General features: G+C 47.8%; 2 protein-coding genes across 4 annotated transcripts in view; both read right to left on the bottom strand.

The window, feature by feature from the left end:
* usf3 (upstream transcription factor family member 3) overlaps positions 1-603 on the bottom strand; it is a 14,976-nt gene extending 14,373 nt beyond the window's left edge. The window contains exon 1 of one of the 2 annotated variants that reach the window (XM_012956505.3): positions 434-603. The gene's annotated coding sequence lies outside the window, so the exon portion shown is untranslated. 2 annotated transcript variants of the gene reach the window in all.
* A 4,380-nt stretch (positions 604-4,983) lies between these two features.
* naa50 (N(alpha)-acetyltransferase 50, NatE catalytic subunit) lies at positions 4,984-21,005 on the bottom strand. 2 transcript variants are annotated; one of them, XM_031895911.1, is made up of 5 exons: positions 20,562-21,005; positions 10,722-10,858; positions 7,537-7,656; positions 7,178-7,244; positions 4,984-5,560 (listed from the first exon to the last, which is right to left on the bottom strand). In XM_031895911.1, exons 1-5 carry the CDS (start codon positions 20,567-20,569, stop codon positions 5,380-5,382), a joined length of 513 nt encoding a protein of 170 aa, XP_031751771.1. In that variant the 5' UTR covers positions 20,570-21,005; the 3' UTR covers positions 4,984-5,379.
* Between the last annotated feature and the right edge of the window lie 266 nt (positions 21,006-21,271).

Genomic DNA, 21,271 nt, shown 5'->3' on the forward strand with positions numbered 1-21,271 from the left:
ATACTATTGCCCCCTCAGTAGCCATGTCCCCCCCCCATACTATTGCCCCCTCAGTAGCCATGTCCCCCCCCATACTATTGCCCCCTCAGTAGCCATGTCCCCCCCCCATACTATTGCCCCCTCAGTAGCCATGTCCCCCCCCCATACTATTGCCCCCTCAGTAGCCATGCCCCCCCATACTATTGCCCCCCAGTCTATTGCTTCTTCCTCTTGTCCCTGACGTCGCTACTCAGTTGTCATGACAACAGCCCCTTTGGTTACACTGACCCCCCCCCCCCCGCTATACAATCCGCATGACAGCCCCATGGGGAGCCCCGAAGCCCTACTCCCTTATTAGCAGAGAAGCCCCCGGAAGTGAGAGGCAGCCCAATAGCAGCCCCTGTTAGTACCGCCCGTAACCCCAGTTGCCCCAACAAGCCCCCCCCCCCGGTACCTGGCTCAGCCTTCCGCCCCTCACAGTCTCACAGCCCCGGGGTCGGTCCCCAGTGGGGCCTCTCCCCCCGCCAAAGTGTTTAGCGAACCCACAGGAAGCGACACAATCCGACTTCCGGCCTCTGGGAGACCCCACGTGACCTGCCAAACCACGTGACTAGCTGAGCTGTTGTCGGGGGGAGGAGCCTCAAATCCAAACCGGAAGCATTTGCGAGCGGAAAGCCTGAGTCTGTGGGGTGGGAAATGGGTTGCCGGGCAACAACGTATTGATGCACAAGGGGATTAATTTACTGACAAGGCAAATTCTCTTTAATCAAACACGAACTTGTTTTAACTGAACCACTTGCAGCAGATTTACTGTCTGGACTTCAACTGAACCCTTCTGTGTTTATGGGTGTCTGTCTGTCTGTCTGTCTGCCTCAGTACCGCGAACCCCAAACTGAAATATGGCCAATACCGTGTCCTGATATCACAGCCCCGCAGCGCCCATAGGTATCAGAATAGCACTCAATAGTAAGAAATCCAAGTCCGGCTTGGGACTCCTCCAGTTACATGGGAGTAGGAGAAACAATAGGTTAGCTGAAAGCAGTTCTAATGTGTAGCGCTGGCTGAAAGCTCAGACTCAGGCACACTTTACTGCTGCGCTGCAAGTTGGAGTGATACCCCCCCCCCAGCAGCCGATCAGCAGAACAATGGGAAGGGAGCAAGATAGCAGCTCCCAGTAGGTATCAGAATAGCACTCAATAGTAAGAAATCCAAGTCCGGCTTGGGACTCCTCCAGTTACATGAGAGTAGGAGAAACAATAGGTTAGCTGAAAGCAGGTCTAATGTGTAGCGCTGGCTGAAAGCTCAGACTCAGGCACACTTTACTGCTGCGCTGCAAGTTGGAGTGATATCCCCCCCCTCACCCCCAGCAGCCTATCAGCAGAACAATGGGAAGGGAGCAAGATAGCAGCTCCCAGTAGGTATCAGAATAGCACTCAATAGTAAGAAATCCAAGTCCGGCTTGGGACTCCTCCAGTTACATGGGAGTAGGAGAAACAATAGGTTAGCTGAAAGCAGTTCTAATGTGTAGCGCTGGCTGAAAGCTCAGACTCAGGCACAAGGCACTGAGATGGCGCCTACACACCAATATTACAGCTACAAATACATTTGTTGGTTGAAGAATAAAAGGTTAAATGGCAGAGAGAATTATTTGCTGTGTAACAGGGTCATTTAGAGATAAATGACACTTGGGCAACTGAACTACCCCATGGCTCCTTACCCTTAAGTAGGTTTAAAGCCTTAATTGCTAATTAGTTACTATGGGTTACTGCCCCTGTGTTTATTTCATGGCAAAGGGAAACCTTACTTTATGAAAAAAGCAAAGACAGTTCACAGAGGGGTTTCTGGCACTGCAGCCCCCCCAAGAGAGATAACTTTGCTTTTAAATACAGAAATTTAGCCCCTAACTTTCCCAGAGGTTCTGACCCTGCCTGATGGCCGTAGTGCTGCAGCGCGAGGCACAGTGTCCCACACAACTAAAGTGCCACACAGGGAATGCTGGCACAGCCGTATAGGCTTGGGTGGGAGAAAGCCAACATACACACCCGATGGCTTTATAGCCTAAACCAGGGATGGCCAGACCTTCCTTATCGGCAAGTGACCGATGACCGGGGAATGCGTACGTACACACTCATGCAGCACTCCCGCATCCTCGGCTTCATCACGGCACGCCAGAAATTCATTGACTGGTGGACCGCAATCGGCGTATTGGCCACCCCTGGCCTAAACAATAGCCATAAACCCTGTTTGGCAGATACCAATCACCGCTCCCTAGCCAAGGCCACTTCTTCCTGAAGGAGCAGCCAATACAGTGTGATGCCCCCGCTGCTCTGGGACCCGCATATCCTCCCATACAGGGCTCTTTCCTTGGCAGGTCCTTCCCATTGAATGAGCACGGGGGGATTGATCCTGGGTGGTGGGACCCCACAATGTGATGGCGGCACCGACAAAGCTTCTGGTTTCAATGAAGTCTAATTTCTATATTCCCAGTGTTTGTACAGAGAGTTCCGTAGCTTCCTTACCCTGTGAGCTCCTCTATTGCTCCTACCCCCCCCCCCCCCCCCCCCCCCAGTGCCAAGCGCAACAGCCTTACTGTTACTTATTCTTTTTCCATGTCATTCTCACCAATTAAAAGTATAAAAGTATGTCTTTGCAGTGGGCTGAAGCAGATTCTCGGTATCCTCCCTCTGGGCTGGGGGGCAGCTTTGGGGGGCTTTTATCTCCAAACATTTTGCAGGTCACAACCCATTACTAATATGGACACGTTTCTATGGGATTTTTATAGGAACGTGTCAGTATCACTTTAAAGGGGTTATTCACCTTTTCATAAACTTTTAGTATAATGTAGAGCACTATTACGAGTCAATTTGCAATTGGTCTTCATTGTTTTTTATATTTGGTTTTTGAATTATTTGGCTTATTGTTCAGCAGCTCTCCAGCTTGGAATTTCAATAGCTATCTGGTTGCTAGGGTCCAGTTTAACCCAGCAACCAGGCAGTGATTTGAAAGAGGAGAGGCCATACATAGAAAGATAAGGAATAAAAAGTAACAATAAAACTGGAGCCTCACAGAGCAATAGGGTTTGGCTGCCGGGGTCAGTGACCCCCATTTGAAAGCAGCAAAGGGTCAGAAGGCTAAAAACAATAAGAAATAAAAAAATGAAGACCAATTGAAAAGTTGCTAAGAATATGCCATTCTATAGGATCCTAAGTTATCCTAAAGGTGAACCACCCCTTTACCACATCCATGGCCATTATAAAAGCATTTACAAATCCTAGCTGTCAATCATATATTGCCGGCCCCGCCCCCATGCCCTTTGCTTGACTAACAATAGAAATAAATTTGGAATTATTTTTTAGGGTGACAGGTACAAAGCTTAAAAATGTCACAATTCTGCTCATTATGGTTTGGGATTCTGTACCAGCCCAAGGCCACCACAGCCCTTTAGCAGAGAAGATTTGCACCCCAAAAGGTGCGCCCCAGTAGCCCCCCCATTTTTCTGCCAGATGCTCCAGGTCGCTGTCACTTACCTGAGCCTAGGGAGCGACCTGCAATATACTGTATATTTAATATAAAATGAATTAGTACTTCAGACTGACATTACATGGCAGCACAGAAACCAGTGAAGTCTGCATCAGAATTGATTCATAACCAGCCCTGTAGCATCAGCTTATACGTAATATGCAGTCTTTTTTTTATTTAATAAGACCCCCCAAAGCTTTGCGTCTGACCAGCAGCACACTGAGCATGTGCAGTGCCACTGACACACAAAATATGGCCTCATAGGATCAGATTGGGGGAGCCAGGGATAACGGTGATTTATGATGTTACATAGTAAAGTTCAGAAAAATAAATAAAATTCAGCATTTCCATCCATATTCATAACCGGGATGAGGACCAACTTTGTCTCTCAAAAGGGTAGTTAACTATTACTATGTTATAGAATGTCCTATTCCTAGCAACTTTTCAACTGGTCTTTTTTTTTTTTAATTATCTTCTTCTGACTCAAATGGGGGTCACCGGCAGCCAAGAAACTATTGCTCTGTGAGGCTCCAGTGTTATTGCTTTTTATTACTTATCGTTCTATGTACGGCCTCATCTATTGTTATCCCTTTTTCTTTTTGAAATGACTGCCTGGTTGCTGGGTTATACTGGACCCTAGCAACAAGATAGCTACTGAAATTTCCAACTGGAGAGCTGCTGAAGAAAAAGCTAAATTCAAAAACCACAAATAAAAAAAACAAAAAAATGAAGACCAATTGCAAACTGACCAAGAATGACACTCTCTACATTACACTAAGTTTATGTAAAGGCAAACAGCCCCTTTAACACAAGTCCTGTGAGAAATGGGCAGCAGTTTTGTGTACCAACTAGTAGGGCTGAAATCATTCCCTACACTGCCCTGTGTAAATGTGGAATTGCCCCACTATCCCCCCCATTACATGAATTCTTTCCCTCTATGGGATGGTTGTACTGGAATTTATATGATTAGGTAATAGCAAGTGCAGCTTAATATAAAGAGGCAAAACATCCTGATTATCTACTCACAATTAAATTAAAGAGGTTGTTTGCCTTTAGATTAACTTTTAGTATAATGGAGAGTGCTAATATGAGACTATGAATTATTTAGATTTTTAATCAGCCTCTCTCCAGTTTGGAATTTAGACAGCTATCTGGTTGCTATGGTCCAATATACTGTAGCAACCAGGCAGTGGTTTGAAAGAGAGACATGAATATGAATAGAGGAGGGCCTAAATAGAAAGATAAGGAATAAAAAGTAACAATAACAATAAAACTGGAGCCTCACAGAGCAATAGGGTTTGGCTGCCGGGGTCAGTGACCCCCATTTGAAAGCTGCAAAGATTTTGAATAAGAAGGCAAATAATTCAAAAACTTTATATAATAAAATATGAAGACCAATTGAAAAGTTAGTAAGAATAGGACATTCTATAGGTAAAGCCAAGTGCACAGAACATCCGAGGATAAATAAGAACAAAGGCAGCGAGGTTTGAAAGAGAATGCTAAAAAGAAATGAGATTTTATTTAAAGACTATTCCAGACCGACAGAAGCCACTCACTCTCCCAAACAAAAGGGGGGGGAAAAAATAAACCAAAAACAAAAAAACTTGTAAAGCCAAAGAAATCCACATTCCCCCGCCGAACTGAACTCTGCCCCGGGGAAATATTCCGAGTTCGACCGACTGAAATACCTGTTTGTGTGAGAGAGACAGATTGTGTAACTCTTGGAAGAAGCAATTTTTTCTGTTTTTTTTTTTTTATCATTTTTAAAGTGGAGAAAGAAGGGGGGATGTTAGAGGTGAACGTTTAGAATAAAACTCAATGGGTCTCTTTCCGTATTTGGCGACGAGCAAGTGCAAGAGAAGTGTTTGTTGCTTTTTCCGTTCAGTTTTCGCTCTTTAGCACGTCTGCATTCTGCCCCGGAGATGAAATCTTTAGGTTTTTCTGCAGGACGTGAGCGTCGGCCGGCTCTATCCTCTTGTAATAGTTCTTCTTGGTTTCGATAATCTCAAAGCCAAACTTCCTGTAAAAATCTATGGCGGATTCATTGCTGATCTGAACGTGGCTGCCGAAGAGGAAACAAATGCTCGGGTTAGTTGTGCGCTCTCACATTCTGAGTTGCACTACTTTACCTTCTTACAGGTTCAACTATATCTCTCAACTAAGTTGTAAAATACGGTCAGTTTCCAATAAGATCCATGTGGAGGAACCATCACCAAAACGCCTGACATTCCATGTAACTCAAAGCCTCTAGAGCAGGGGTCCTCAAACTTCTTAAGCAAGGGGCCAGTTCATGGTCCCTCAGTCTGTTGGTAGGGCCGGAATATAGATCCCCCCCAACCCTGCTCCAGCTCCCTGCTGTGGGGTCAAACTACAGCCTACACCTGCATCCTCCCTCTCTTTCAGCTCCCCCCACTCCATCCGTCCTCCCAATAACAGCTCCCCTCTCCCGCTGAGTTCTCTCTTCCAGCTCCCCCCTGCTCCATCCATCTTCCCTCTCCTAGCTCCCCCCTCCCGCTGAGTCCTCTCTCTCTCCCAGCTCCCCCCCCACTGAGTCCTCTCTCTCTCAGCTCCCCCCTCCCGCTGAGTCCTCTCTCTCTCCCAGCCCCCCCCCACTGAGTCCTCTCTCTCCCAGCTCCCCCCCACTGAGTCCTCTCTCTCCCAGCTCCCCCCTCCCGCTGAGTCCTCTCTCTCTCCCAGCTCCCCCCTCCCGCTGAGTCCTCTCTCTCCCAGCCCCCCCCCCGAGTCCTCTCTCTCCCAGCTACCCCCCCCCCCGCTGAGTCCTCTCTCTCCCAGCTACCCCCCCGCTGAGTCCTCTCTCTTCCAGCTCCCCCCTCCCACTGAGTCCTCTCTCTCCCAACTATCCCCCCCGCTGAGTCCTCTCTTCCAGCTCCCCCCGCACTCCTTCCATCCTCCCTCTCCTAGCTCCCCCCCCCGCCGAGTCCTCTCTCTTCCAGCTCCCCACTGAGTCCTCTCTCTTCCAACACCATCCGTCCTCCCTCTCCCAGCTGAGTGTTCTGTTCCAGCTCCATCCGTCCTCCCTCTCTCAGCGCCCCCCTCCTGCTCCCCGCTGAGTCTGCTCTCTTCCAGCTCCATCCGTTCTCCCTCCCGCTCCCCGCTTCGTCTGTCCTCCCTCTCACAGCTCCCCGCTTAATACTCTCTTCCAGCTCCATCCATCCTCCCGTTCCCCGCTGAGTCCTCTCTCTTCCAGCTCCATCTGTCCTCCCTCTCCAAGCGCCCCCCTCCCACTCCCCACCGAGTCCCCTCTCTTTCAGCTCCCCCCACTCTGTCCTCCCTCTCTTCCAGCTCCCGCTGCAAGGGGTGAGAACGTAGTGGGGGCCGGGTAAATTACCTTGGGTGGTCCCATGTGCCGTAGATTGAGGATCCCTGCTCTAGGGTCTCAAAGTGATTGGCTGCTGATTAGGGCCACCAGATGTTGCAGGGCAGCGCTGCATTTAAAATAAACTGCTAGCTGGATTTTTTAGATGTGTCCCTGCATTTTCAAGTGATCTGCTCACCCTACTTTTCATGGATGTGTTTAGATTTCAGACTGGGTGGCAAAGTTCTCACTTCTTACTAATCCGCTTTGCACAATAGATTCGTAAAACGTGTATTGTGAGCAGGGCCACCAGGGGCCCTAACAATACACAGAGATATTCCATTAAAATGCACGATTACTTACAGATAAATGTTGTCGAAGGTGCCGTCTTTTTCACAAATATTTAAAACATGGTTCAGCATTTTTGTTCCTGCAAACACAGAAATACATGAATTATAAAGTTGAACATTGTACTGTTTGATGCGCTGTACATGACATCCATTGCCTCAATGTGTTCCCAAATCAGTAAAACAATGTAACACAAGGCAGCAGCCTGACAGACCTGACTCGTTGGGGGAGACTGACCCCTGAAACAGACTGAGCCCTGGGCATGGCTTGGTAATTACCGGGGTCATGGAATGATACAAACGAGCTGCCCCCCCCCCATCAGATTGGCATTGTGTAGAAAGTTGGCAATTTTTACTAATAAAAAGGCTGCTTACCTATTCCAAGCCTGCGGTATGGGGCCAGGCACCCCAGGGTCATGATATATAGTCGTTTCTGATTCTGGGAGTGATCCACTCTACAGCACACTGCACCCACAGCAATGTCGTTGAAATAAGCTGTGGGGGAGAGAGATATTGAGTCAGCAACTGAGCAAAAACACCAAATAATAAATAAAAATGCGAATAGCCCTGGAATGTTACTGGGCCTGAGGGACCTAAAAACAAACATGCTAAGCATTAATAGAACATTTATTGAGGGAAAAAGTTTCTAATTAAAATAATGTCAGAAAAAGGTCTTTTCTGAGACAGATGTAACCTGAAAGGGAAGGTTCCTGATCTGCAACTGCAGCAATTCAGTTCAGGAGAAAGGCTACACAGAGCTACCCCCGTGCCTATACTCACACCAGCCATTGCTACATACTGGGACTAGAACCATCGGATTGTTATCCATATTATATTATTATCCATGTTATTCATACACATATATTGCTTGATGTCCACAGTAACTCTTGAAAAGGGAAAGGAAACCAGCACAATAGTATGGTGACTAAAAGACAAAGGCCCAGATTAAACATGGGTTATGGGAGCGGATATCCAGAATGCTTAGACCTGGGGTTTTTCTGCAATTTGGATCTCCAAGTCTACTGAAAAATCATTTAACCATGAAATGAACCCAATAGGATTGTTCTGCTCCCAATAAGGGGTAATTATATCTTAGTTGGGATCAAGTACAGGTACTGTTTTATTATTACAGAGAAAAGGGAATCATTTAACCATTAAATAAACCCAATAGGGCTGTTCTGCCCCAATAAGGGGTAATTATATCTTAGTTGGGATCAAGTACAGGTACTGTTTTATTATTACAGAGAAAAGGGAATCATTTAACCATGAAATAAACCCAATAGGGCTGTTCTGCCCCAATAAGGGGTAATTATATCTTAGTTGGGATCAAGTACAGGTACTGTTTTATTATTACAGAGAAAAGGGAATCATTTAACCGTTAAATAAACCCAATAGGGCTGTTCTGCCCCAATAAGGGGTAATTATATCTTAGTTGGGATCAAGTACAGGTACTGTTTTATTATTACAGAGAAAAGGGAATAATTTAACCATTAAATAAACCCAATAGGGCTGTTCTGCCCCAATAAGGGGTAATTATATCTTAGTTGGGATCTAGTACAGGTACTGTTTTATTATTACAGAGAAAAAGGAAATCACTTTTTAAAAACTAGAACTATTTGTTTATAATTGAGTCTGAGAGATGGCCTTTCCATAATTTGGAACATTCTGGATAATTTATCCCATACCTGTATATAATTGCAGCCCTAAATACTCAGGAGAAAAGCAAAATAAGGTGGTCTCCCTGGTCTCAAATTTAGTGTGCCTGTGGAATTAAGTCTTTCATTAGGGGATAAAGTGAACATACCAATTTATCTAGAACAGTGCTGACCAACTGATTATATGATTATTTATAGCATGCCTGAGGGCCAGATTAAATTAAAATGATGATGATATACTGAGGAGTCTAAGGCACCTTTAGGCCGACTGGCGGCCATAAAAACCCATTGGGCCCGTGGGCCTCCAGTTGTGCAGGCCTGATCTAGAATATAAGCCAAATCCCCACGCAGTTCAGACCTGCACATTCCACTTTAAGAGAAAAATGTTATATGAGAAGATGTGGAAAGAAGAAGGTGCTAGGGATGCTGTAGCGACCCGGCTGGCCAAGGAGGGGGGATGCCTTCCCAAGCAGATGTGCAGCTATTTATCTGAGAGGTGCTAATACGAGGTTGGACAAGGGACAGGCTCGTGGGGCTTTAGTGACTCTCTGTATTTGGGGCTGCACTGCTGAGGGGTAGAGGGAGCCATGGAAGTAAGTGAAGTACAAATTGGCCTCCTTTGTATGGTTTTCTGTTTCAGTATTCCCAATTCTGCCCGTTTCAAGCTTGCAAAAATGAAAAAATGCTACTTAGTTTCTGGGGGTCTCGGACCCCAGCAAAAAAAAAAAAATTGATTGTCAGATCAATTCCGCTAGCTATTTTTATTACTTACAATGGCCAATTCTATGCTTAAAACTTTTTAAATTATTCTTCATTATTTGTTTTTCACAGTTTATAAATTATTTGCCTTCTTCTGCCCCTTTCCAGCTTTGAAATGGGGGTCACTGACCCCCGGCAGCTAAAAAACTATTGCTCTGTGAGGCTCCAGTTTTGTTATTTTGCCTTTATATTATTTTTCTATTTAGTCCCGCTCCTATTCATGTATCAGTCTTAAGGTGGACATACACGCTAAGATCTGCTTGCTAAGCGGATCTTCTCCCGATATCCCCACCTAAGGGTGGGCGGTTTTTGGCTAATTCAGATTGAGTTAGAATGACGGGCATAGGCACAGTCAGTTCAGGGACCACATCAATGAGCCGATGCGGTCCCCAATCTGACTAGATTTTTAAACCTGCCCTATCCATATCTAGCCAATTTCAGGCCAGATGTCGGTTGGGCAGGCCCGTCGTTAGTGCCCATACACAGACCTTTAAGGTGCCAAGTCGGCAGCTAGAATCGGCCCGTGTATGGCCACCTTTACATTCAAACCACACCCTGGTTGCTAAGGTAATTTAGATCCTAGCAACCAAACAGCTGCTGAATCTACAAGCCGGAGAGCTGCTGAAAAACCCCCTGAAATAATTAAAAAACTACAAATAAAAAATGGAGACCAATTGCAAATTGTCTTAGAATATTACTCTACATCATACTAAAATTTAACTCCAATGTGGACAACCCCTTTACGGCCCAAGTGCATTGCCCATAAAGTAAAGTGGGCAGCCTGCAACAGGAGGCAGTGACATAAAGAGGCCTAAACTTCTACGGATAGTTGAATTTGAGGAAAGAGTTCTGGGAAAGTAACACATAAAATCCCTAGCAAATACTTTTCTTTAAGTTACACACCAGTCCTGCTAAATAAGGGGGCCCCTTGAATATGTGTAGCAATATAGGCAGCACCCAGTCCAATAGGCGGCAGTTTCTGATATAAATGAGCAGCTGAATGGAAGAGCAGCAGCGAGGAACACTGCAAGAAAAAACTATTAATATTCGGGGCTTCCCGGCCAATAGGGTCATTATTTCCATTAATAAACACATGTACAAATGCTCATTGTTACCCCTGCTTGCCACAAACACTGCAGCCCTTACCCAGTTTGGCGAGCTCTCCGACTTCCAGCACATCCTTGTAGAATTTGTCATTGTAGCTCACGGGGAAGATGACTTGGTTCAGCCGCTTCAGTTGCTTTATGTTATGTGGAGTCACATCGCCCAACTCGATCCGGCTACTGGAACAAAGGAAAATATTCTGAACTATGACTAGGGGACGAGGAAAGGCTCTCATACGTATACGTAGGAATCAGAATTAGTGGCCTGTAAACTGGTGGCCACGCTAAGTGTAAAATAGTGATGTAAAGGTAATACTGCCGAAAAGAAACATCATAGGGAGAGCAGAGCATTGGAGGCAAAAAGTATATACCTTAAGTCTACTAAGGGGTAATTATATCTTAGTTGGGATCAAGTACAGGTACTGTTTTATTATTACAGAGAAAAGGGAATCATTTAACCATGAAATAAACCCAATAGGGCTGTTCTGCCCCAATAAGGGGTAATTATATCTTAGTTGGGATCAAGTACAGGTACTGTTTTATTATTACAGAGAAAAGGGAATCATTTAACCATGAAATAAACCCAATAGGGCTGTTCTGCCCCAATAAGGGGTAATTATATCTTAGTTGGGATCAAGTACAGGTACTGTTTTATTATTACAGAGAAAAAGGAAATCTGAATTATTTGATTAAAATGGAGTCTATGGGAGACAGGCTTTCCGGATAATGGGTTTCCTGATAAGGGATCCCATACCTGTATTTATAATAAATAAAAAAAAAAAAAAAAAAAAAATATATATATATATATATATATATATATATATATATATATATATATATATATATATATATATATATATATATATATATATATATATATATATATACACACACACACACACCCATCTATGTTCTTTGCACTGCCTGGTTGGCTCACCTTCCCTACTAGGCACGGCAGGGGTTAAATGCCCACTAACGCTGAGTTTGGCCAATAGTAGTTTCTTTCTCTGCGAGTAGGAAATTTAGGATACATATTATGCAAATACAAAGTAGAGTCAAATGCTTTCATTGGCACAAAGTGGAGTAGAGAGAAGTAGCGCCTGTCAGGGTGGCATTAAACTCTGCTGTGCCAAGCGGGGAATGAAAGAGCCGGCCATTACCCAGTCAGCAACATTTGCTTTTTCTCAATTAGCCAAAGAGATGAGCAAGCAACTTAGCCGAAATCTCACCGACAGCCTCTCACTTTATTCGGGCTCTGCCAAGTCAAATGAAAAGCCCTCTCTTTCTGATACTGGTGCATAATTTAGGTATAGTGGGCCCTGGGCCCAGTACCCCGGGGCAGTGCCCAAGGGCAGGCAGAGCTGCTCGCCCCTATGCTGGAGAGAAAGGGAGACTGGCATGGAGAGTACGTAGGCTTTGGAGCGTAGGGAAGGGGTGCTTCTGCACACTGTACATAGGCTACACCAGCTCTTGCTGAACTTACTCCAACCTACCTCATGCTAGTAATTCTGCCTCACACCCTGGGAAAAACATTTCATACTTGCCAGAATTCAGCAATGGCTGCACCGCTCGCGGGTAAAAATAGCCGCTGACCATTCCGAGAAGGAATGTGCCGGCCTGAAAAAGAGATCCACGTCCAGAAGTCTCCAACAAGCCCCCGGTCTATTTGCAGCTGCTGCTAAATGGCACGTTACAAACTGCTGACAATAATCCCCCCCCCCTGAGCAGGGATGGGCACAGGAATACTGATATGTTAGTGCCAGAGTAATGCCTAGAGCCGACACGCCAGCCGTTGCTAGGTCACATACAGAAAGAAACTTCTAGGGTAAAGACACACTGAGCTACTAGTAGCAGCTACTTTATCACGGCTACTAAACGCCAGAAAATCCCATGCCATAGACAATACTGGGAATGTCGCTGAAACACACACAGAGACAATTATCAGTAAATTATTAGCATTGTCTGTTTTAGTAGCCATGACAAGTAGCTGCAACTAGTAGCTGTGTGTGTCTTTACCCATATAGGAACAGTCACCCATTTATTGAGAAGACAGAGAGCCAGGCACTGTGATTGGCCTCAACAGGTACCCATACTCTTTGCACACTAGTTACTGGAGGGACTATATCCCCAATATGCAGGGTTGCCATTGGCCGTTGTATATTTGCCTGGCCATAACCCTGACCTGCCCAAAACACCCCTAATCTGCCCAAACCCTGTATGTGTAGCGGCAGTCCGGGCCCTAGCTGCCCCCCTGATGGCAGCCATGTATAAATGAGATATCCAGAGTAAGGTAAGTAGTATTGTATTGTAGTATGTTATAGAATGCCCTATACCTAGCAACTTTGCAATTGGTCTTCATTATTTATGGGGGGTCACTGACCCCGGCAGCCAAAAACTACTGCTCTGTAAGGCTCCAGTTTTATTGCCATTGCTGCTTTTAATTCCTTATCGTTCTATGTACGGCCTACTCTATTGATATGCCAGTTTCTCTTTGAAATTACTGCCTGGTTGCTGGGTTAAACTGGAACTTAGCAACAAGATAGCTGCTGAAATTTCAAACTGGAGAGCTGCTGAACTAAAAGCTAAATAATTAAAAAAAAAACACAAATAAAAACAACAATGAAGACCAATTGCAAACTGACCAAGAATGTCACTCTCTACATTATACTAAGTTTATGTAAAGGCAAACAACCCCTGTAACAGGTCCTATACCTGTACCCTCCCCATCCCTTGTTTAAACCACTGCCTGGTTGCTACGGTACGTAGGACCCTAGCAACCAGATTGCTGCCAAAATACCAACTGAAAAACTGCTGAACAAAAACCATAAAAAATGAAGACCAGTTGCAAATTGTCTCAGAATATCAATGTCTACATCATATTAAAAGTTAATTTACAGGTGAACTGCCCCTTTAAAAGGAACATAAACCCTACTAAGACATTTATTTAATTACATCCCAAAACACAATAGCACATGCTTTTAGAGAAAACAGACAGGGTAAATCAGTAACCATCTGCTCCAGATCCTTGTAACCCACGGCAACCAAGCAGATACCAAACGCACACCTGTAATTACTTGACCCTGACGAGGCTGCAGGAAGTGCCGAGTCAGCAGGAATTGGAGGAATGACGAGTCAGAACTCAGCACAAATATATGAGATTTTCTCGCTTTCCTTCGCAGAGTGAATAAAAATGTCAGTTTATCCATCTGCCCATAACATGATCCGGCAGCAGCAGATATAAATGTGCTTGGGGGAACAGGGAGCCCCACTGGAACATACAGAGGAGTCTGCCCCTCGTTACAAGCAGTATGACTGGCCCAGCATTCCGACACATTAGCACAGATTATTATTATACACCAGGGACTGAGATCATGTAAGCGCTAAAAACAACCCAACCGGGATACTAAAGGCAGGGAAGAAATCGGCCGTATGTGCAGCAGAGAAAATCCCGTGTCTAGCAATGCAACTCTTATTGTGTGCCCAGAACATTCCTTCTCTGTATATTTGTATTTATACATATGGGAGGGAGGTGCCATAGTGTTTCCCTTAGACAGTACAGTATGGGGGTACAGCTTATTGTGTGCCCAGAACATTCCTTCTCTGTATATTTGTATTTATACATATGGGTAGGGGGTGCCATAGTGTTTCCCTTAGACAGTACAGTATGGGGGTACAGCTTATTGTGTGCCCAGAACATTCCTTCTCTGTATATTTGTATTTATACATATGGGAGGGAGGTGCCATAGTGTTTCCCTTAGACAGTACAGTATGGGGGTACAGCTTATTGTGTGCCCAGAACATTCCTTCTCTGTATATTTGTATTTATACATATGGGAGGGAGGTGCCATAGTGTTTCCCTTAGACAGTACAGTATGGGGGTACAGCTTATTGTGTGCCCAGAACATTCCTTCTCTGTATATTTGTATTTATACATATGGGTTAAGTATGGGGGTACAGCTTATTGTGTGCCCAGAACATTCCTTCTCTGTATATTTGTATTTATACATATGGGAGGGAGGTGCCATAGTGTTTCCCTTAGACAGTACAGTATGGGGGTACAGCTTATTGTGTGCCCAGAACATTCCTTCTCTGTATATTTGTATTTATACATATGGGTAGGGGGTGCCATAGTGTTTCCCTTAGGACAGTACAGTATGGGGGTACAGCTTATTGTGTGCCCAGAACATTCCTTCGGATTTCGGAAGTGTAAGTTAAAGGAAGACTGTCCAAACAAAACATGATTTTTCAGACAAAAATCCCATTCTTGAATATCGCTTTACTCTGGGGGGGCAGCAAAGAGGTTAATGTTCCAGTGCAAGAGTCCAAAAATAAATCCGTATCTTGGCCAGCCAGAGTGCGCTGGGGGGGCCAGCTGGGCATCCACACAAGAGCCCAGAGACTCCCATATAAAGCAGAATTTTTGGTCCACCCCAGATTTTCATTTTAGGGCTACATACACACATCTGGCTTTTTCCTTACGGTACTGCCTCTGATACAGAATATCCTATTCTCCCTTAGCAACTGTTCAATTGGTCTTCATTTTTACTTATTTGCCTTTCTATTCTGCTTTATATCCCCCATCTGAAAGTCACTGACCCCAACAGCAAAAATGATTTACTCACAAACTACAATTTTATTGCTACTTTTCATGACTTATTCTTTCTATTCAGACCCTCTTCTATTTATATTCCAGTCCTTCCTTTACACCACAACCTGGTTGCTAGAGTAAGTTGAACCATAGCAACCAGATGGCAGCTGAAATGCCAATCTTCAAAAAAGCTAAATAAAAAAAAAAAAAGATAAATTGCAAATTATACGTGATACCAAGTGCTAATGAAATGGTGATCTAGCCCTTTAATGAACTGTTATAACGCACAGCGCTGCAAACAGCAGTCATGCCACCTAAACACAAATACATACAGTGGCTTTTCAGTAGCTAGCCAGAAAGTGCTGGCCACGCAGCTAAATGCTAACAAAACACGAGCCCTACTAAACAAACATCTCCCTGATGCCCTTGTGCTACTGACGTGCTATGAAAAAGCTTACTGTGTACAATGCAAAGCAACATTCACTTGAAATAACCCGGTCAGGTCTGTGGCACTGGGTCCTAAAATCCTCCTCCCCTTAGTAGTAGTCGGTGTGGCTACTTGTCCCGGCTAAAAAAAACAGACAATGCCGATTATTAACCGATAACTGCCTCTAAAGGTCCCCATACACGGGCCAATCCACTCGCTTGGCGATGTCACCAAGTGAGCAGATCTTCTCCCGATATCCCCACCTGGGGGTGGGCAATATCAGGAGAATCCAGGCTAATTCCATCGTTTGGCCATGGGGCCAAACGATCGAATTATGATGACGGGCATAGAAAAAGTCGGTTTGGGGTCCCATCAACGAAAGTCCCATAGGGCTCAATGGCACTCTGCAGCTCCAACCCGGCCCAAGGAAAGTCTCCCATAGGGCTCAATGGCACTCTGCAGCTCCAACCCGGCCCAAGGAAAGTCTCCCATAGGGCTCAATGGCACTCTGCAGCTCCAACCCGGCCCAAGGAAAGTCTCCCATAGGGCTCAATGGCACTCTGCAGCTCCAACCCGGCCCAAGGAAAGTCTCCCGTAGGGCTCAATGGCACTCTGCAGCTCCAACCCGGCCCAAGGAAAGTCTCCCGTAGGGCTCAATGGCACTCTGCAGCTCCAACCCGGCCCAAGGAAAGTCTCCCGTAGGGCTCAATGGCACTCTGCAGCTCCAACCCGGCCCAAGGAAAGTCTCCCGTAGGGCTCAATGGCACTCTGCAGCTCCAACCCGGCCCAAGGAAAGTCTCCCATAGGGCTCAATGGCACTCTGCAGCTCCAACCCGGCCCAAGGAAAGTCTCCCATAGGGCTCAATGGCACTCTGCAGCTCCAACCCGGCCCAAGGAAAGTCTCCCATAGGGCTCAATGGCACTCTGCAGCTCCAACCCGGCCCAAGGAAAGTCTCCCATAGGGCTCAATGGCACTCTGCAGCTCCAACCTGGCCCAAGGAAAGTCTCCCATAGGGCTCAATGGCACTCTGCAGCTCCAACCCGGCCCAAGGAAAGCCTCCCATAGGGCTCAATGGCACTCTGCAGCTCCAACCCGGCCCAAGGAAAGTCTCCCATAGGGCTCAATGGCACTCTGCAGCTCCAACCTTGCCCAAGGAAAGTCACAGAAGCTTGAATGAATCCCAAACTTTCCTACTCGGCGCAACAATACAAATTTGTCGCACAAATTTTTTTCACAAAGTATGAAAAAGTTGCGAAAAAAACGGCGAAAATACGCAAGGTACAAAAAGTCGCCGAATACACGCTCGGAGCATTCGTGGATTAGCAAATGTGCCCCTAAGTGATTTAGCAGCCTTAATTCTCAGTATTGTCTATGGCAGGGGATTTTCTGGTATTTAGTAGCTACTACTAAGTAACTCTGTGTGTCTTCACCCTAAAGAGTCACTTGTACTTCAAACTTGTAATAAGCCTATAGGGTAAGAATGTACTCAGCCCATAGCATCGCTTCATTTACCGAAGTTGCAGGAAGTTTCCTGCAGTAGGAAACTTTGCGCGACTTCGGATTACCAAAGTGATGCCAAGGGCTTTACACCGGTGACTCCTATTGTTGCCGGTGGAAAGCCATTTTGGAAAGATCTGTTGCGGGCGACTAAACTAGTGATGTGTGGGATGGCCCACAACCCGCGGGTCTCAGCCAACAACATAACATCAAAAGTGTAACCGGGTGCTTCCGGGTCTGCCGGGGTCTATTTATAGGCACGTGCCTGTCTTGCCCCACCCCCTCAGTGATGTCATAGGTGGGGCGGGTTCAGGTCTATGAATAGACAGGGCACATCACTAGACTGAACCGCTTCGTGGGTCAGCGACCAAAGAGTATTATGATTTATACAGATTCCCTTATCTTTAGAGTCTCTTGGCAACCACAATGCGAGACCCATAATGGGTATCTGCCCCTGACTTATCGGCACCCAATTGCTTAAGCTCTCTCTACACCGGATACTGCCTGCTAGGGCGCAGGCCATAACCCTTCGTTGGTTCCTTTCATTCTGACCAGATGCCCATTAGTGTTAATAGGCACATCACAAAATATCCAACCATTTTGACAAGCACCAAAGTGGTAGGTTAACCTCTGGCTTGATCCAGCTGTACCAGTGCAGGAATGGCTGCCCCCGGGGCTACACAGTGGGGTATTTATATAAACTATAGTAGGGTTTCTGTAGCAAACACCCCAGCTGTACCAGTGCAGGAATGGCTGCCCCCGGGGCTACACAGCGGGGTATTTATATAAACTATAGTAGGGTTTCTGTAGCAAACACCCCAGCTGTACCAGTGCAGGAATGGCTGCCCCCGGGGCTACACAGTGGGGTATTTATATAAACTATAGCAGGGTTTCTGTAGCAAACACCCCAGCTGTACCAGTGCAGGAATGGCTGCCCCCGGAGCTACACAGCGGGGTATTTATATAAACTATAGTAGGGTTTCTGTAGCAAACACCCCAGCTGTACCGGTGCAGGAATGGCTGCCCCCGGAGCTACACAGCGGGGTATTTATATAAACTATAGTAGGGTTTCTGTAGCAAACACCCCAGCTGTACCAGTGCAAAGCAGCAGTACATTAGTTTATATTACTTTGAAGCATTTTCATTTTTTGGTGTTACTGTTCCTTTAAGTACTAAACATGAAGGGAACCATAACCATTAAATGGAAACTGTTAGAAGATTAAAAAAAAATCTGCAGTGTCATCACAAGAGGCTGGTATCTTAAATGTCATTGCACATATTAACATATGAACATTTATATTATATACAGAGTGCAGACCTGTGTTAGAGCAGCTGGGTAGCAACGACAGGGCACAGCCTGGGGGCCTCTGGGGCAACACAACTGTCACTTGCTCATAAAGACTTTGCAGTTAAAGTGACTGCTGTACTTTAAGGGAGAAGACACACAGAGTAAATGATCAGCATTGTCTATTTTAGTAGCCATGACAAGTAGCTGCTACTAAGTAGCTCTGTGTGTATTCCCCCTTATATGTGTAAATGAGATTGTTTTGTAGTTCTACTCCAGTACCCTAAACTTACTCAGATCTAAACTAGAGCAGTCACATGACCTGGCACTGTTACCCGAGGCTTGGGTGGCAGGCAGGGCAGTTACCAGAGGGTGGGTGGGTGCCAGGCAGGGCAGTTACCAGAGGCTTGGGTGCCAGGCAGGGCAGTTACCAGAGGGTGGGTGGGTGCCAGGCAGGGCAGTTACCAGAGGCTTGGGTGCCAGGCAGGGCAGTTACCAGAGGCTTGGGTGCCAGGCAGGGCAGATACCAGAGGCTTGGGTGCCAGGCAGGGCAGATACCAGAGGCTTGGGTGCCAGGCAGGGCAGTTACCAGAGGGAGGGTGCCAGGCAGGGGCAGTTACCAGAGGGAGGGTGCCAGGCAGGGGCAGTTACCAGAGGGTGGGTGGCAGGCAGGGGCAGTTACCAGAGGGTGGGTGCCAGGCAGGGGCAGTTACCAGAGGGAGGGTGCCAGGCAGGGGCAGTTACCAGAGGGTGGGTGGCAGGCAGGGCAGTTACCAGAGGGTGGGTGCCAGGCAGGGGCAGTTACCAGAGGCGTGGTGGTGGCAGGCAGGGCAGTTACCAGAGGGTGGTGCAGGCAGGGGCAGTTACCAGAGGGTGGGGTGGCAGTTACCAGAGGGTGGGGGGGTGCAGTTACCAGAGGGGGGTGGGTGGCAGGCAGGGCAGTTACCAGAGGTGGGTGGGGCAGGCAGGGCAGTTACCAGAGGGTGGGTGGGTGGCAGGCAGGGCAGTTACCAGAGGGTGGGTGGGTGGCAGGCAGGGCAGTTACCAGAGGTGGTGGGTGGCAGGCAGGGCAGTTTCAGAGGGTGGGTGGGGTGGCAGGCAGGGCAGTTACCAGAGGGGTGGGTGGCAGGCAGGGCAGTTACCAGAGGTGGGTGGCAGGCAGGGGCAGTTACCAGAGGGAGGGTGCAGGCAGGGGCAGTTACCAGGGTGCCAGGCAGGGGCAGTTACCAGAGGGTGGGTGGCAGGCAGGGCAGTTACCAGAGGGTGGGTGCCAGGCAGGGGCAGTTACCAGAGGGTGGGTGGGTGGCAGGCAGGGCAGTTACCAGAGGTGGTGGCAAGGCAGGGGCAGTTACCAGAGGGTGGGTGGCAGGTAGGGCAGTTACCAGAGGGTGGGTGGGTGGCAGGCAGGGCAGTTACCAGAGGGTGGGTGGCAGGTAGGGCAGTTACCAGAGGGTGGGTGGGTGGCAGGCAGGGCAGTTACCAGAGGGTGGGTTGCCAGGCAGGGGCAGTTACCAGAGGGTGGGTGGCAGGCAGGGCAGTTACCAGAGGGTGGGTGGGTGGCAGGCAGGGCAGTTACCAGAGGGTGGGTGGGGTGGCAGGCAGGGCAGTTACCAGAGGGTGGGTGGGTGGCAGGCAGGGGCAGTTACCAGAGGTGGGTGGGTGGCAGGCAGGGGCAGTTACCAGAGGGTGGGTGGGTGGCAGGCAGGGCAGTTACCAGAGGGTGGGTGGGTGGCAGGCAGGGGCAGTTACCAGAGGGTGGGTGGGTGGCAGGTAGGGGCAGTTACCAGAGGGTGGGTGTCAGGTAGGGCAGTTACCAGAGGGTGGGTGGCAGGCAGGGGCAGTTACCAGAGGGTGGGTGGCAGGTAGGGCAGTTACCAGAGGGTGGGTGGGTGGCAGGCAGGGGCAGTTACCAGAGGGTGGGTGGCAGGGGCAGTTACCAGAGGGTGGGTGGGTGGCAGGGGCAGTTACCAGAGGGTGGGTGGGTGGCAGGGGCAGTTACCAGAGGGTGGGTGGGTGGCAGGGGCAGTTAATAGAGGGTGGGTGTCAGCCTCCCAGCCCCTTCCCACCCCTGAGACCCCAGCTCACCCTTTCATCTCTGCAGGGGGCGCTAGTCCCGGGGCCGCCGGACTCCCTCGCTGTATGACCGGGGCAGGCGTGTCGGTGCGCTGACAAGAAGAGAATGGGGCAGTCCTGGGAGGGGGCAGAAGGAGTCGCGTTGTCGGGGGGTTTCGGGGAAGCCGCCAGCCTGGGGAGCGCTGAGCCCGTTCCTGAGGAGACTTCGGTGCCTCACGCAGTCCGCCTTCCCCTACCTGCACCACGTGACTCCGCAGCGCGCATGCGCCCGTCCCCTCTCCCAGGAATGGCGCGAAGGGCTCTCAGTCAGGAGCCGCCACTGCGCCTGCGTCCCATACAGGCAAATCACACAGCGCAGGTCTCTGGCTACAGACGCTCCGGGGCTGCCAATCACTGCCTTCGCTACAACATCATCCGTCCGCTCGTACAGCGAGGAGACCAATTACGTAATCCGATTCCTAAGACCCGCCCTGGGTCAACCGCGGCCAATCAGCTCAGGCCTCAGGCAGAAAAAACGCGACTCTCCGCCAATCACATGAAAAATAAATCTGCGGCGAAAGCGCGGCAACAAACGTCAGTTTGAAAAGTACTTCCGGTTGGGGGAACGCAGATGCGCATGCGTCAAGCTATTAACGTTCAGCGGGTTGCGCTGCGGCTCACACGGCTAGGTCACCTTAAAGGGGCAGTTGACCTTTAAGTTTTTAACACGTGTAACCTGTTTT

Source organism: Xenopus tropicalis, chromosome 2, assembly GCF_000004195.4.
Source record: "Xenopus tropicalis strain Nigerian chromosome 2, UCB_Xtro_10.0, whole genome shotgun sequence".
Classification (NCBI taxonomy): domain Eukaryota; kingdom Metazoa; phylum Chordata; class Amphibia; order Anura; family Pipidae; genus Xenopus; species Xenopus tropicalis.

What these genes read in the sequence shown, in the direction of transcription:
- naa50 (XM_031895911.1), bottom strand. An exon ending in ATACCGCAGGCTTGGAATAG is followed by an intron (nt 7,245 to 7,536) that starts GTAAGCAGCCTT and finishes CTGTGTTTGCAG; the next exon opens with GAACAAAAATGCTGAACCAT. An exon ending in ACCTTCGACAACATTTATCT is followed by an intron (nt 5,561 to 7,177) that starts GTAAGTAATCGT and finishes CCTCTTCGGCAG; the next exon opens with CCACGTTCAGATCAGCAATG.